The 14383-nt window shown below is 54.5% G+C and overlaps 5 protein-coding genes across 5 annotated transcripts; 3 read left to right on the forward strand and 2 right to left on the reverse strand.

Moving 5' to 3' along the window:
- Window positions 1-2957: 2957 nt before the first annotated feature.
- Window positions 2958-3368, forward strand: POSPLADRAFT_1103779 (hypothetical protein; the record flags this gene model as incomplete). The annotated part of the gene is made up of 2 exons (XM_024483249.1): window positions 2958-3131; window positions 3153-3368. Coding segments are annotated over 2 exons (390 nt in total), but the record flags the coding sequence as incomplete, so codon positions are not given.
- A 656-nt stretch (window positions 3369-4024) lies between these two features.
- POSPLADRAFT_1158933 (hypothetical protein) lies at window positions 4025-4398 on the forward strand (the record flags this gene model as incomplete). Its single annotated transcript, XM_024487383.1, has 2 exons — window positions 4025-4228; window positions 4342-4398. 2 exons carry the CDS (start codon window positions 4025-4027, stop codon window positions 4396-4398), a joined length of 261 nt encoding a protein of 86 aa, XP_024333592.1.
- A 4260-nt stretch (window positions 4399-8658) lies between these two features.
- On the reverse strand, window positions 8659-8997 carry POSPLADRAFT_1158801 (hypothetical protein; the record flags this gene model as incomplete). The annotated part of the gene is made up of 1 exon (XM_024487365.1): window positions 8659-8997. A coding segment is annotated over one exon (339 nt), but the record flags the coding sequence as incomplete, so codon positions are not given.
- A 1092-nt stretch (window positions 8998-10089) lies between these two features.
- POSPLADRAFT_1158631 (hypothetical protein) lies at window positions 10090-11058 on the forward strand (the record flags this gene model as incomplete). The annotated part of the gene is made up of 5 exons (XM_024487339.1): window positions 10090-10113; window positions 10320-10387; window positions 10427-10501; window positions 10567-10613; window positions 10637-11058. 5 exons carry the CDS (start codon window positions 10090-10092, stop codon window positions 11056-11058), a joined length of 636 nt encoding a protein of 211 aa, XP_024333594.1.
- A 1021-nt stretch (window positions 11059-12079) lies between these two features.
- On the reverse strand, window positions 12080-14185 carry POSPLADRAFT_1158572 (hypothetical protein; the record flags this gene model as incomplete). The annotated part of the gene is made up of 7 exons (XM_024487335.1): window positions 12080-12152; window positions 12205-12324; window positions 12663-12774; window positions 12823-13342; window positions 13390-13478; window positions 13534-13621; window positions 13664-14185. Coding segments are annotated over 7 exons (1524 nt in total), but the record flags the coding sequence as incomplete, so codon positions are not given.
- Between the last annotated feature and the right edge of the window lie 198 nt (window positions 14186-14383).

Genomic DNA, 14383 nt, shown 5'->3' on the forward strand with positions numbered 1-14383 from the left:
ACGTCTTTTTTGTTCCGGGGTACCGGCCACTCATTAATTCCTTTTAGCTTCGCAGGATCCATCGCTACCTCATCGCCACCGAACACATAGCCAACGTAGTCGACCTTGGGAACGTCCCACTCGCACTTCTCAGGCTTCAGGAATAGATCATTATCCTGAAGGCGGCGTAGAACCTCGCGTGTGACCTTCTCATGCTCCTCCTTGTTGGTAGAGAAGATGAGTATGTCATCCAGGTACATGAGGATCTTGCCACCAATGATGAGATCATGGAAGATCTCGTTCATCATCGCCTGGAAGGTCACAGGGGAATTGGTGAGACCGAAGAACATCACCAAGGGCTCGTACAACCCTCGATTAGTCACAAAAGCCGCCTTCCACTCATCACCGGCTTTGATCCGGACGTTGTTGTATCCCCATCGGACATCGAACTTTGTAAAAAGTGTGGCATCGTGGAGCTTATAAACCATCTCGGCGATCAGCGGCAACGGGTAACGGTTTTTCACCGTGATCGCGTTCAACCGGCGGTAGTCCTGCACGGGTCGAAGCGTCCCTTCCTTTTTTTTGATGAAGAAGAAGGGGGACGAGATGGGCGACTTCGATTCCCGTATGTAACCCTTTGCCAGCTGCTCCTTTAGGAACTTGTCAAGCTCCTCCTGCTCATTGTTCGACAGAGGATACACCTTCGAATGGAACATTGAGTAGCCGGGCACGAGTTCGATCGCATGATCATAAGGCTTCCTTTCGGGCAGCCGTTCTGATGCTTCTTTGGAGAAGACATTCAGGAACTCGTGGTACTGCTTGGGCACCAACTCCTCAGCGGTCTTGACGACTTTCTTTTTGATTTCCTCTTCAGCAAACAACTGGGAGTACATATGCCCAGCTGCGACGAACAGCTGAGGGGCGCCAGGGAGCATAATACCTTGCTCCCAGGCCTCGATCAAGTTAGCTTCGTCCCACTCTACTTCCACCGGATCTTTTTTGGGTTTGAAGTCCGGGAGTACCTTACTTTGGCAGGCACCTATAACTGACCGTTTGGACTTCGGCGAACACCTGCGCGCCGTGGGCCTGACCCCCATATCACGCGCAGTCGCTGCTTGCTCCATTCGGCCAGTCCTCCTGGCGCTGCACGTTTCAGGGCATCGCGACAACTTTAGGGAGCCTGCCTCCCAATCGATCTCAGGGTTGTGCTCTCGCAGCCAATCCAATCCGATGATCACATCCTCTGGACCGATGTCCGTGACTGTAAACACCGTCTTCTCAACGTGTTCTCCTATCTGCATCTGTAGCACTGCTACTTCCGAGATGCTTGCGTCTTTGTTCAGGGTGCCATCGATATTGTATAGCGGAATCGGCTCTTTCAATTTCCGTGTCTGCACCTTATTCTCTATAATGAATCGCTTGTTGATGAACTTCGTGGTGGCTCCGCTGTCCACCATAGTGATTATGTCTTTGTGCCGTCTTTTTCCTTGAAGTCGAACTGGGATGTGAAAATGTTGGAACCCCTGGTCCAATTCGTACACCATCGCAGTTGACAATACGCTATACTTATTACAGGATATACGCGGCCCAACGCGTGTGGCATGAAGCGCGGACCGGATCAAAAACCCTCCTCCTTCATTGCCCAATAGTGCTCGAGCTCCTTGCGCATCGACTTCACCTGTGCCATTAAGTCCGCCAGCTCCGATTGCTCGGATTTTGCTAAAGCGGCACTTATACTTGCCGAGGGTGATGTCGTGACGGGGGCGCTTGTCGCGGCCTGGGTGGATCCCAAGGCAACCGTAGCCCGTGCATCGGCGCGTTTTGTGTAAGGCTTGTCCTTACAATTGGGGCACTCAAAATGTCGGTACCCTTGCTTCCCACAGCCGAAGCAAGTGCCGGGGAAGTTTCCTTTTCCAACGGCCGCTGATACGACCTACGAAACCCTAACCCCTAACCTGGGTGTGACCTAAAGGGACTAGAGAGACGGCTTATAGTCTAGTGAGAGGGGAGTTAGCAGCAAGGTGTCCCGCGGTTCGAGTGAACACGAAAAACACCCTTGGAAAAGGCTACAAACGATGGGGAAGGTACAAGGTGGCTTCGACACGTCGTCGAAGCTATTCGGAGGCTGTGGATGGTTAGCGGAGACGATTGAAGTTCGGCAGAGCTCTTCGATGTATCGTAGAGGGAAGGGACACGATTCGATAGGGTGGACTTAGCTAGGGCGCGGTTCGCAGTTTCTTCGACAATAGTCAAAGTCGAAGGATTCGTCGAGACGGTATCGACGAGTAAACGCAGTGGACGAGGTTTCGAGGTTACGCAGCGAGGGACGAAGTGACGCAGTTTTGAAGCTTAGACGCGGGGCGAACTCGACTTATGAGCTCTGAACTCGAGGGGGGGGACGGATCCTGTATTTTTAGAGAGAAGTACGACAGATTTTATACTACACAGGATGCTACAACTATTCGAGAGTGGCATACGGGTACAAGGGGCTTTGCATTGTTCCTCAAGAAGCTGCCTCACTGAGGGGCACATACCAAGTCCATCGGTAGAGTGACGTCATGCCGAACGCGGAGATGAAGGGCAACATATGGCCACTTCGGACCGGTAGCCGTCGTGAAGGCATGCCGCGAGGTTCGATACCCAATTGGGAAAGACCGGCTACTTTGGTGTGGCTTGGAGCGAAGCGCGCGCTTGGCCGAGCGGCGTCAAGTGGCCCTATTGTTCGCCGAATGCGGAAGATGTTCCGAGGTCTACGCACGAGGCATCAGGAAGACCGTGCCGAGCTTCGAGTAAGCGTTGCGCACCGTCGAAGATGTTGAAGAGCGTCGAAGGCGAAATCGAAGTGTTGGGAGACTGAGTCGAAGTGCCGGGCGGGATGCGACTGCCGAAAAGAGGTGAATCGGGGCCCAGAGGGGCTTGGCGCCTATCACCACATTGATGCTGACCGAAGCTGCGTGTGACTGGGGTGTACCACCACATGCCCCTCCGTGTCCTCAACCTCGGGCCGAGAAGAAGTTGTTCAGCTCGGGCCAACGGGCCCGGCTGATGTCGAGGATCTGCTCGACCTCGGTGGCGCGCTTCTCAGCTTCTTTCCATGTGGTGAAGGTCTCAAGCTCGATCTTGCGGTAGACGCGGGAGGGGATGCCACTCAGGTACTTGTCGCGTAGTTCCAGGTCCCCATACCCGGAACGGTCCGCCGGACCCTTGAACAACACGGAGAACTCTGCGGCAGTGCATTTTTCGCGGACCGACTTGTCCGCACAGAGCTTCACCAGCTCTACTTGTGCTGCCACCTCGTCGTCGAGATTACCGAATCAAGCCTTGAAGGAGGCAGTGAAGGCTATTTCGTTCTGAAACGGGGTCATGACCCCTTGGACACCCATCTGCACCAATGCAAGTTGGGCAAAGTAAGGAGTGGCCCAGGCACGGGCGTCGCCATCGAGCAGGCTCATCGCAACCTGCACCTTGAGTTCGATGGTTGTCAACGACGTGTTGATCAACCAGTAGATGCGGAGTTACGACAGGAACCTGTTGCACTCGATGACGGTTTTGCCATCATAGCGGAGAGGGAGGAGGAGCTTCAGGGTCTCCTTGTCGGGGGCGGTCGCGGGAGAAGACATTATCGGCGTCGGGGGGGGGACAGAGGACGCTGCGGGGGCGGAGGCGGCTGTGGTGGCCCTCTGCTGGTCGGACTACGAGGGGAGCAAGTGCGCGAGCGGCCTCGCGGCGGTGACGGCGGTGAAGGCGCTGGAGGAAGCCCGGAGGCGGGGTCACGTATGTCAGGGACTGCTGACGTGGGGTCGAGCGCTGTCGGCGAAGCGGACCGAGCAGAATCCGTGGACTCGGACTCCGAGACTCCTTCTTCACCTGCACCCTCCTCAGGCTCAGGCTCTGGCGCAGGGTCTGGAGGGAGATCTCCTCGTACTTGACCGGCGACAGTTTGAGGGAGGCGAGAGCTTGGGGAGACAGGGCGAGAGCTTGGGGAGACAGGGCGAGAATGCCGCGAGGCAGATTGAGATGCGAGGGTGCTGCAGGGACCAAGCGGATGTTGGGCCCTTCTGATTGCCTTGTAGCGCTGGTAATCTTCTGCGATCGATCGGGGTGTCCGGTTGGGGCACGGCTGCTGTTTGCAATAGTAGATGACAGTCTCAGGACCGTCTGGGATGTAGACGTCGATGAGGTCCTGAGAGTCAAATGCGTGAACTTGGCCTTGACAGGCAGCCACGTTGGATGGGGGGAGGACGGGGAGGTGCACGTACTAAAATGGCCGTACTACACTAGCTTACGCTACGGCGCGCGAGAAGACCCTGAGGTTCGCAGTTCACGTGGGGCCCAGTACTGCTTTTGGCTAGTATGCAGCAGGAACCTAGACCACGCGTCCGTGAGGACAAACACCACCCACTGAAGTGCAGGTGCTGAAAAGTTCGTTCCTCGAGGGGTGGCAATGTATAGTAGGGCTATCTACGTATTGTATGTACCGTAGAGTATTGTAGGGGTGCGCACCACCCGACCTGTGGGAAAGGAAAGTGAATGTAGGGAGTCCTGAGAGGACACCGGCAGCTTGGGGAGTTTCGACCTAATGTCGCGACTTGAGGTCAAGCGACTGGGAGAAAGCCTAAAACTGGGGGCGTCCGACTGATTCTCACCGAAGCGATGGTGAGCTATGCTCAAACCTAAGGCTAGGGACAAGTGAATATATTAGTTAGGTAAGAAAGAGATACAAGTGAGGGCTTACTGACCTAGGGACAAGAGGTCGAAACTGAGGTCCCTAGGCCGGCTTATATACAGGGGAAGATAAGGGCAGGCTGTGCGCACTGGTCCGTGTGTAGCTGGTCCGTGCGCAGCATGCTGACGCAGCCCTGGGGGCCGGTGAGTCAGGGAGGCTGTATCAGCGGAGCCCGAGCTGTGCCGCGCACTGCCGCCCATCTAATCTAATCGTACAGTAGATAACGATGCGTCCATATCAGGCAAGTAGTACAGAGGTCACGGGTTTGAGCCCGCGAAAAGGAAAAAATTAAAAAATGGCTAGACGCCGTACCAACTCGTGACAGCGGGTGTTCCACGCTACTGGTGAAGGCAATGTGCACGTGACAACTTCACACAATGGCAAGTCAATCCAATTCCTCCTCAAGGATGTTCTCTACACACCGAGTATGCCCCACGCCCTTATCTCAATTAGTCGCACAGCCAATGCCGGGCTTAGTGTTCAATTCGGAAAGGGTGGCTATCATGTTCTATCCCCCAAAGGCAATACCATGTTTGTTGTTCCCAAGCGACAGGGACTCTACCCAATCGTACCCACGCCTGTCAAACTCAAAGCTCCCCATCCGGCTGCTCTCACTGCGGCTACATCTCTCACCTTACACAAACTCCATTGCCGTATGGGACATGCATATCCCCCGGCGCTGAAGAAGATGATACAGGATGGGGTCGTCACCGGGATCCATCTTGAAAACACTGATCAAGTCTTCTGCGAGACCTGCGTGAAGGCGAAGCAGCCTCGGGAGCCCTTCCCGCCAGAACGGTCTAGTCCTCAGGCCGATCACTATGGTGCCCAAGTCCACACCGACATCTGGGGTAAAGCCCCCATTAGGACGCTTGCAGGAAAGGAATATTATGTCCTGTTCCTGGACGATCACACCGACGAGGCAGTCGTGATGCTTATGTCACACAAGAGTGACACATTCTTCCGCTATAAGACATACAATGCCTGGGTAAAGGCGCAATGGGGTGTCTCTGTTATACAGGAGCTACAGAGCGACCGTGGTGGTGAATACATCAGTGACAAGTTCTCTGCCTACCTCGAGGGGGAGGGGACTGTTTGCTGTCTCACTTTGCATGACTCTCCTCAACAGAATGGCAAGGCGGAGCACCTCAACTGGACTGTTGTTGAGCATGCCCGTGCACTGCTCTTCGATGCAGACCTTCCGAAGGCGCTATGGGGTGAAGCTGTCATGCATGCTGTTTGGCTTCATAACCGCACGACAACCTGCAATACACCAGGCTCCACTCCACATGAGCGTGCAACGGGAATGAAGCCTGATCTTCGCAGCCTACCCCGTTTCGGCAGCCCTGTCTGGGTCCATGTCGATGCTGCCTCCAAACTCGACCCCAAGTCTTGCCAAGGTCGTTGGGTCAGCTTCGATGCCCAGAGCAAGGCCCATCATATCTACTGGCCCGACCGGCACACTGTCTCTATTGAGCGTGATGTTCGCTTTGTGGACGTCCCTCTGGCCACTCCTATCACTATGCACATTCCAGCTGAGGGGGAGCTGATCCCTGAAGGCATCCCGAATGTGCTCACCCCTACCGTTGCCTCTGACAGTGCAGACCAGGATGCAGTAGCAGGACAAGTCGAAGCTGAGCCGCCCATGTCACGGCGGAGCCAGCGCATGCGCAATCCATCTCAATGGGTGTAGGACTTATTGTCCGGAGCAGGTACCACTGGCGGACGAGGTGCACAGCAGGTCCCTGCGAGCATCCTTGAACATGCCGACCTCACCATTGATGAGGGTGCTGCGAGAGTGGTTGACAAACCTGCTCATGCTCTTGCAGCTATGGCTGGAGATGAGCCCACCTATCGCGAAGCCATGGCCGGTCCCAAGTGTGACGACTGGAAGATTGCAATGCAGGAGGAGCTTGTTGGAACAACGGTGCGAACGGCGTGGGGCGCGTTTGTCCATGGGCGTAGCGATGCCCGTAAGGGACAATCGCGTGTAGTACGTACATCGCGCGGGGTCGTTATATACTACGATAGGGGCCTCCGGCCCCCGGCTACTCGCGCGCCCGAGCTTGCGAGCTCGTTCCTGACCGCGTGGGTCAGCGCATTTCAACAGAGCTCGCAAAGATCGAAGCAATGGGAACCTATGAGCTTGTCGAGCCACCAAAGGACGTGAATATTGTAGGCAGTGTCTGGGTGCTGAAGAAGAAGCGTGACGAGCACAATAATGTCGCAAAATTCAAGGCTCGTCTGTGCGCGCAAGGCTTCTTGCAGGTCTATGGAATCGACTACGTTGAGACAGCAGCCCCGACCGCAAGTCTCAGCTCGCTCCGACTCGTGCTTGCGCTTGTAGCTGCTAATGATTGGGAGATCCATCAGATTGATTTCAAGAATGCGTACCTTAACGGCGACCTGGACGAAACTATCTACATGCAACAACCACCCGGCTTTGCACAACCCAACAGAGAACATTGGCTCTGGAAGCTCCTGAAGGCTCTCTACGGCCTCAAGCAAGCCGGCTGTCTATGGTACCAGAAGGTCTGCGAGCTACTGGCTGAATTTGGCTTGACACGAAGCCAATACGATCTCGGTGTGTTCTTTTGTTTCGACGGGACGATCTTTATCATCATTGTGATCCACGTCGACGACTGCACTCTTGTTGCGAACTCGAAGAGTGTCATGACAAAGCTGAAGCACGACCTAGGGTCTCGTTTCGAGATCGTCGACCTGGGTGAGCTCCGCTGGCTATTGGGTTTCGAAGCGCATCGCAATCGTTCTGCGCGCACCATCTCACTCTCACAGGCTTCTTATATCGACACGCTACTCGATCGCTTTGGCATGGTTGAAGCCCACACTCTCACTGTACCCCTCGACTCCCATATCAACCTCTTCGACATTGAGATCACCAACGAGGACCGTCACGAAATGTCACGCAAGCCGTATGCTGGTCTCGTGGGCAGCCTGATGTATGCTGCGATCGGCACGCGCCCCGACATCGCATTTGCCGTCTCCACCCTTGTGCGGTTCATGGCAACCCCTGCACCTATTCATTGGGACGCCGCCAAACGTGTACTGCGTTATCTCAAGGGGACCCGCGACCTACGCTTGACATTCGGCACTTCCTCGCATACTCTCGTTGGCTACTCGGACGCAGACTGGGCCTCGCAACCTCACCGTCACTCGATCTCAGGCCATGTATTCCTATACTCGGGAGGTTCCATCAGCTGGAGCTCCCGCAAGCAACCCATCATCGCATTATCGACGACTGAGGCTGAGTACATATCCGTATCGGATACCTCCCGCGAAATGCTTTGGCTGCGCTCCCTTCTCGCTGAACTCACCTCTCCTTTGCCTACGCCGACGCCATTATACTCGGACAATCAAAGTGTGATCACCATCGCGAAGAGCGGCATGCTTCATGCCCGCACAAAGCACATCGATATTCGATAGCACTTCATTCGCGAGGTGATCAGCTCCGGGCGCGCGACATTGGCGTACTGCCCAACCGACGAGATGGTGGCGGATATTTTGACGAAACCTCTTGTGCGCGACAAGGTCGCGATGCTCGCACACCTCCTCGGACTTCGTCCGGCTTGAGGGGGAGTGTTAACGACCAAGCGCGTCCGACCGATTCGCGTGTGCGCGCGCATGCATGATGCCGCGTTATCGCGTCAGGATCGGCGCGATGTTGATGCGCCCCTGGTGTCCCTGTACCTGTAACCTCATTCCCCTTTTCTTTGAACTTTCTCCCGAGATAGCAATCACTCACCTCGCGTAGCGACTGGCTATATACCCGGTGTTCCGTGGCACGGACTTCAGTTGTCGTTTGCACACCTACTGAAGTCCGATCGTTACCTCGATAGATCTCTCGCTCGCCTCTTTAAGAGTACGTTGATTTTTGCGGGAGGTCCGCGGCGCGCTTGTAGTTCGTCAAATACTGACCTCCCCGCGCGCGCGCATCAGCACGGCACGCTCCCGGCCCAGCACGCAGCACACCGCCGCACCTTCGTCGCGACGACCATCTGGTCGCGCACGCCGCGCGTGGCCATCCACTCGCCGAGGAACCGCTCCGACGTCTCGTCCTGGTACGTGTTCGCGGTGTCGACAAAGTTGCCGCCCGCGGCGTAGAACGCGTCCAGCAGGCGGAAGCTGCGGTCTTTGCCCATCTCGCCCATGCCGTACTGGCCCCACTGGTCGCCGATGCTCATAGCGCCGAGGCAGATGGGCGAGACGTGGATGCCGGCGGGGGGCGCGAGTCGGCGGTGGCGGCCGAGCTTGGTCGCGGGCGGGGTGCGGGGCGGGACATGTTAGCTTAGCTTTGGCTGTAGGGTATGGGATGAGCGAATACTCGGCGAGAGCGGTAGGAGCTGTGGAAGATGTGAATATCTGTACATTGGGATATATATGTCGTCCTGTGGGTCGGCCGTGCGGGTGGGGTGCGCTGCAGCAGATGCTATCACCTGGCGTGGACATAGCACATAACGCGGCCTGTTGCCACGTCCATGCGCTGGTGCATAGTAATCTTAACTAGATAGCCGCTGGAATGCGTTTATGTTTATGGAGAACAGTCTTGTTTGAATCTAAAACCCAGACAGAGAGGGCTGCACATCGGCGTAAGGGGTGAGCTAGGCCTTAATCGCTGTGAACCACTGACGCATGTTGCATCGTCGATCGTGATCTTGATTATTGCCGCTGGCTGCCTGAGATAGTGCCTGTCCTTCAACTCTCCTGATCGCCCGTATGAGCACCAATCCCCGTCTTATGATGTTCCGGGGAGATTCATCAAGCGGCCGTTCCGCTACCAACATGTCTTGTGCAATCTACTACCCTTTTGCCAGGAAGATCGAGGCCACAATAAACTAGTATTTATGCTCGCTTTTGCTGCCTCTTCCTCATAGCCCGGAATTGTGTCTGCGCGACCTCGCCCGATCTCGATATTCGTAGGCTTGAGTGAGCTTATCCTTGCCAGGTCCTTGGCCCCTTAGCTTGTGATGACAATCCCAACCGCGCAAGACGAGATGCTAACTCTTCGACACGCAACTCGTGCTCTTTGGAGACTGTTCTAGAGATTGTCAATACTCCGGGGGGACCCGGAGCATACGAGCCCACCATGTGCTGGATCCCACTGGATATGGGCAATGATGCTGGCGATTAGTCGACGCTGCTGGCATTGGCAAGTGAGTTCGTCCTGCAGATAGCCGTTGACTGCACAGTGTGATTCCATATGTGAGCTAACGTAATCCTGCCGTTCCCTTACGATGTTCCGCGGCACTGCTACTGTGAGCGGCATTTCGTTGCATGAATAGACCACTAATCAGCTGTGCTTTTTCATTGACGCGTGAACATCTGAGGAGTCATCCATTCACCGACTTCACAGTCGCGTACTAGCCATGACACTCATGCTCAGCCTCATTGTATGCCTCCTTATAGTTGTCCACTCTTGTGCTGCCACCGCATGCGCCGAGTCCTGAGTCCAGAGCACAATCACAACGAGCCCTCAGGTGCCGATAAGATGACATTGTCGTAATAGTGTTGTAACATTCACAAGCCTAATATTCCGTGACCCTCTGTTTACGAAGAACAGATAGGCCGATTGTCCATTACCTGTTGCTACATGTAGAGCCACGCTCTCCAAGGACCCATGTTGATGTGTCAGAACATCGTCCCTGTGATTTCGCAAGAAGACGAGTGAGTACGGCACGCATAGCTGCTAACACGTGAACAAAGGAAAACGTCCCGTTGGGTTCGAGGAATCGACGAGAACGAGAGCACCAGCGTCGCGGAATGGGGGCTCTATGTGCAGTGCGTGGACCAAGGATAGCGACTAGGAAGATTGAGCACGGCATGATGCATGAGGTATCGTGAAGCGAGCGCGTCTCTCGAGCGTATCGCACTATTCCTGAGGGAAAACCGGGTGGGTACATGTCTCGTGTCTAGTCCAGCTTCAACATAAAGAGGTGGTGGAACTCTACAGGAGGTTAGATAACGGCAGCTCGAGCAAGCCAGCTCACATACTGGGTGGTTGTATCATCGGCCCTCGGTGCGAGTCGCGCCGATCCTCCATGGTAGCGTCGGGGCGGCAATCTCAGCACATGGACCGCGCAGCCGATTCACTTGGATTGCTCTTGAGCCATTCGGGCGCCCAGTACGAGAGCTATTTGAAGTGCGAGGCCGAGCAAGAGAGCGCGGCGATGCCGTCATTCAGCCTCTGTAGCGAGGAAGCGGTTGGGTATAAAGCGATCACCTGGTCGTGCAGGGTCGCGTGGATTTTCCTCGACAATCGTGGAGTGGTCCGATGTCTGTATGCAGCAGTACCACCAGGCCCTTCGTCAATAGACCAATCGCCGAATGGTGTCTAGCATCACTCGTTGGTGGAATACGTGCAAAGACAGTCTGTTTGTCCGACTATCAGATCAAACAAACCTCTAGGTCATAGCGAGAATCTGAACTTGCGACTGAGAGGACGCTAAACTGATGGAGGTGACAGTTTTGGAGATAGGATCAGCGGCTTGTAAGACGTGATCAAGGAATCAACTTACAGCATTGCTCTCATTTACAATGCAATGAGGACAAACTATAGGTCCGAATAGGGGCTGCGCACTCAGTCGCGCTCCTCCTAAAGCGGGTATATAAATGCAGCGCCACAGTTGAGCTGAGCTGCCGCGTATGGTCGTTATGTTCCCATGCTTGCAGCACACCACGATCTAGCCGTAGAACTGAGTCAGGAAACGCCAGTGTTGCCCAACAGATGCGTCTCTTACCTAGTCTCTGCCGCCGCCTACAACGGAACTGCATATGCGACTGCTGACGATAACACGAGAAGGTGTCTGAGGTGGTCAACAGAATGAGGCGAGCTATGTGCATGGCTCAGAGATACCAGCAGATTGTCCTGATTGTACAACATGTGGTTCTGATGTTGCAGCAATGCGCGGAAGGCGCGATCAGTGGCCACCATTTCTGCAAGGCGGTATCAGCTGCCATGCTTGGTCATAACGGCAGTAAAAGGAGTTACAATTCTTTTCGAAGCTTAAAGCCTGCCGCTTGTAGGAGCGGAATTGGAAGTCGGGGAAGATGATTTGCAGTATTGATCAGCATCGACGACACATGCTTGCAGTTTCCATATTCCACAGATCGACTGCCGCATCTCGCAGAAGACAGGCAGATTGATATACGGAAAGCTGATGCCCACGGGCCAGTCTACCTAGGGCCTGAAGTGCTTTTCCGTCAGTCACCAACACCAAATTGCTGCCGTATGCACATACGGGTATATTGTCAAATGAGTTGGCATTGTAAGTCGTGCTGCTGCTAGCGATTGTCATGTAGCATAGCCCATTCTCTTCGAGTATGCTAGGGATGCCCGGGTTTCAAAAGCGAAGTAAGTCAGATCTTGATGTCTGGCGAATGAATTCCGTTCGGCCATATTGGTGGGGATCGTTCATTGAATAACAAGAACCTGTGTTCCGGATATCAGTAAACGGAACAAGATGGACACAGGTTCAACATACCGGATGTTCTCGTCGGAAGTAAGGTGGTACGTATCGACGCCTGATAGACGCCACGCACGTAGTTGCATGCCACCGCCACCGCCGGCAATAAACTCCGAGATGCAGCTGATAGCCTGAGAGCTACAGACATCATAGAAGAATATACCGAATATGAGGGGACCAAGGCAATGCAATGCTCCTCAATACAACTATACTTCCCGTCCCTTGCCAGAATCGCCAGGCACGGCCAGGGAGCACGTCTGGCTCATCAGTGAAGAGCGGAGAGGCTCCAATCGCGACGGCGTGTCGACCCTAATAGACCTTTCTGGGTATATTCAAGACTTGTCCGGCGTGTGCAAAGCGTAACAGAATGAGGTATAAGGCCGGATGTCAAAACTCGGGACCGTCTCTGTATAATTTTAGTTCGGATAGGACGACGTCAGTCACACTTGCACCTGCAGATCTACCAGAGAACATACCTTGATAAATAGTATTGTTCCAACCAGGGTGCTTCTACAGCAGGCACCACATCTCTCACTTCCTCTTGTTGATAAATGAGCAACTTTGGGTCCTCAGGTTCCGCAAGCAGTCCTATCGTCCACTCGTCTCGAGCTTGATCGCAATCCCGACACCACTCACGGACTCTGGCTACTTGTTCCTCCATGGTGCAGGCCTTACTGTCCACCCTGGTGTCGCGAGAACGTTTCCTCTTTATCCCTGAGACAACTGGCCGAAATCGGCGAGGAAAGCGGGCTGTGTCGTCATCCGACAGGGGAGAGCAATATTCGGTCAAGGGGCGGCGGTAATAACCATCAGGACAGGGTGAGAGTTCGCCGGTTGTCCATAACCGTCTATTGGGTACCATGTCTGAAGACAGTGGGTCTGCCCACTGCATATACTGACAGATTATGATGTGCACATGGTTGATCTCCTTGTGGGGCAACAACTCCCGCAAGATATGCTGGTAGTGCAGTGGTCGCTTGCTCAATTTCCGACCTGCTCGAAAAGCCATCGAATAGAGGTCGGCGTCCAGCTCGTGCCATCCAAGCGAGCGATATGAACATGGTGCCGTCATGACGGAAGGTGTGATAGGGTGACGCATGGTCGCGCATGAGTCTGGAGGGTGCTCGTCCTCTGCGATGACGCAATACTTGTACACCTGTGTCGCCATAAGCACACGATTGGTCGAGGGCGTACGATACATACAGTGCAATACTCGAAATGCTCTAAATGCTGAGGATGTGGTATCATCAACAATCGGTTCGTTTCCCACAGTTCCCGGAGGTCGCGTCGAACTGCATGCGGTAGGTGAGTTTTCAAAGGACGGAGGGAGCCATATCAATCACGCACGGAATATAATATTCTCAGGCTCGTGACAAAGGAAGGTGTCATAGTCGGTACACATGTTGAATGTCATGTAGTCAATCTTTTGATTCACCTTGTCAGCCACAAAGCCAAAGTAGCAGTCATGCCAACTCACCAATAGCTGAGGCATGTCTGGAGGCAGTATATAACACGCCTCTACATCAGCAGACACGCACCCAGTGATCATGCACCTTGGGTGAGGTCCAAAAGGAACGCCGTCCTCGACCTCGGACGCCTCGCTTGCAGTGCCGGACGTGCGCACTCTCTTGGTAGGAACTTCATCAGTCTCTGTGTCCGGACACCGTTTCCGCTTCGGCGGGCGGGGCATGTCTTCGACGGGCGATTCCTGTTCAATGTGGAGGGAGGCCGGCTCGACTACATCTGGGTGAACCAGCCTGATGATGGGTATATGTACAAGAGCGTCTATAGGTAATAAGTGCTGGTAGTGGAGCGGTCGCTTGATGAATTCACGACCCACTCGAACTGTCATCAGATGCAGATTTGCACTCAGGTCATGCCACCCCAGCGAGCGATACGAGCCAGTAGCCGTCGCAACTGGAGGCGTAGTGGTATCATCCCTGGGGTTGCCCGAGTCTGCAGGGTGCTCATCCTCTGCGATGACGTGGTATGTGTAGACCTACTCGACTGTGAGTACGGCGACCACCTGGAAGGGCATACCATACATACAGGGCGGGTATCGGGGTGATTTATATGATCGGGATGGGGTATTATTAACAGGCGGTTCGTTTCCCATAGTAAACGCAGGTCGCGTCGGACTGCATGTGGGCTGTAAGAGAAGGTAAAAAGGACTGGCTATTAGCAAGCGACGCACGGA

This window comes from Postia placenta (assembly GCF_002117355.1).
Source record: "Postia placenta MAD-698-R-SB12 unplaced genomic scaffold POSPLAscaffold_21, whole genome shotgun sequence".
Taxonomy (NCBI): Eukaryota; Fungi; Basidiomycota; class Agaricomycetes; order Polyporales; family Adustoporiaceae; genus Rhodonia; species Rhodonia placenta.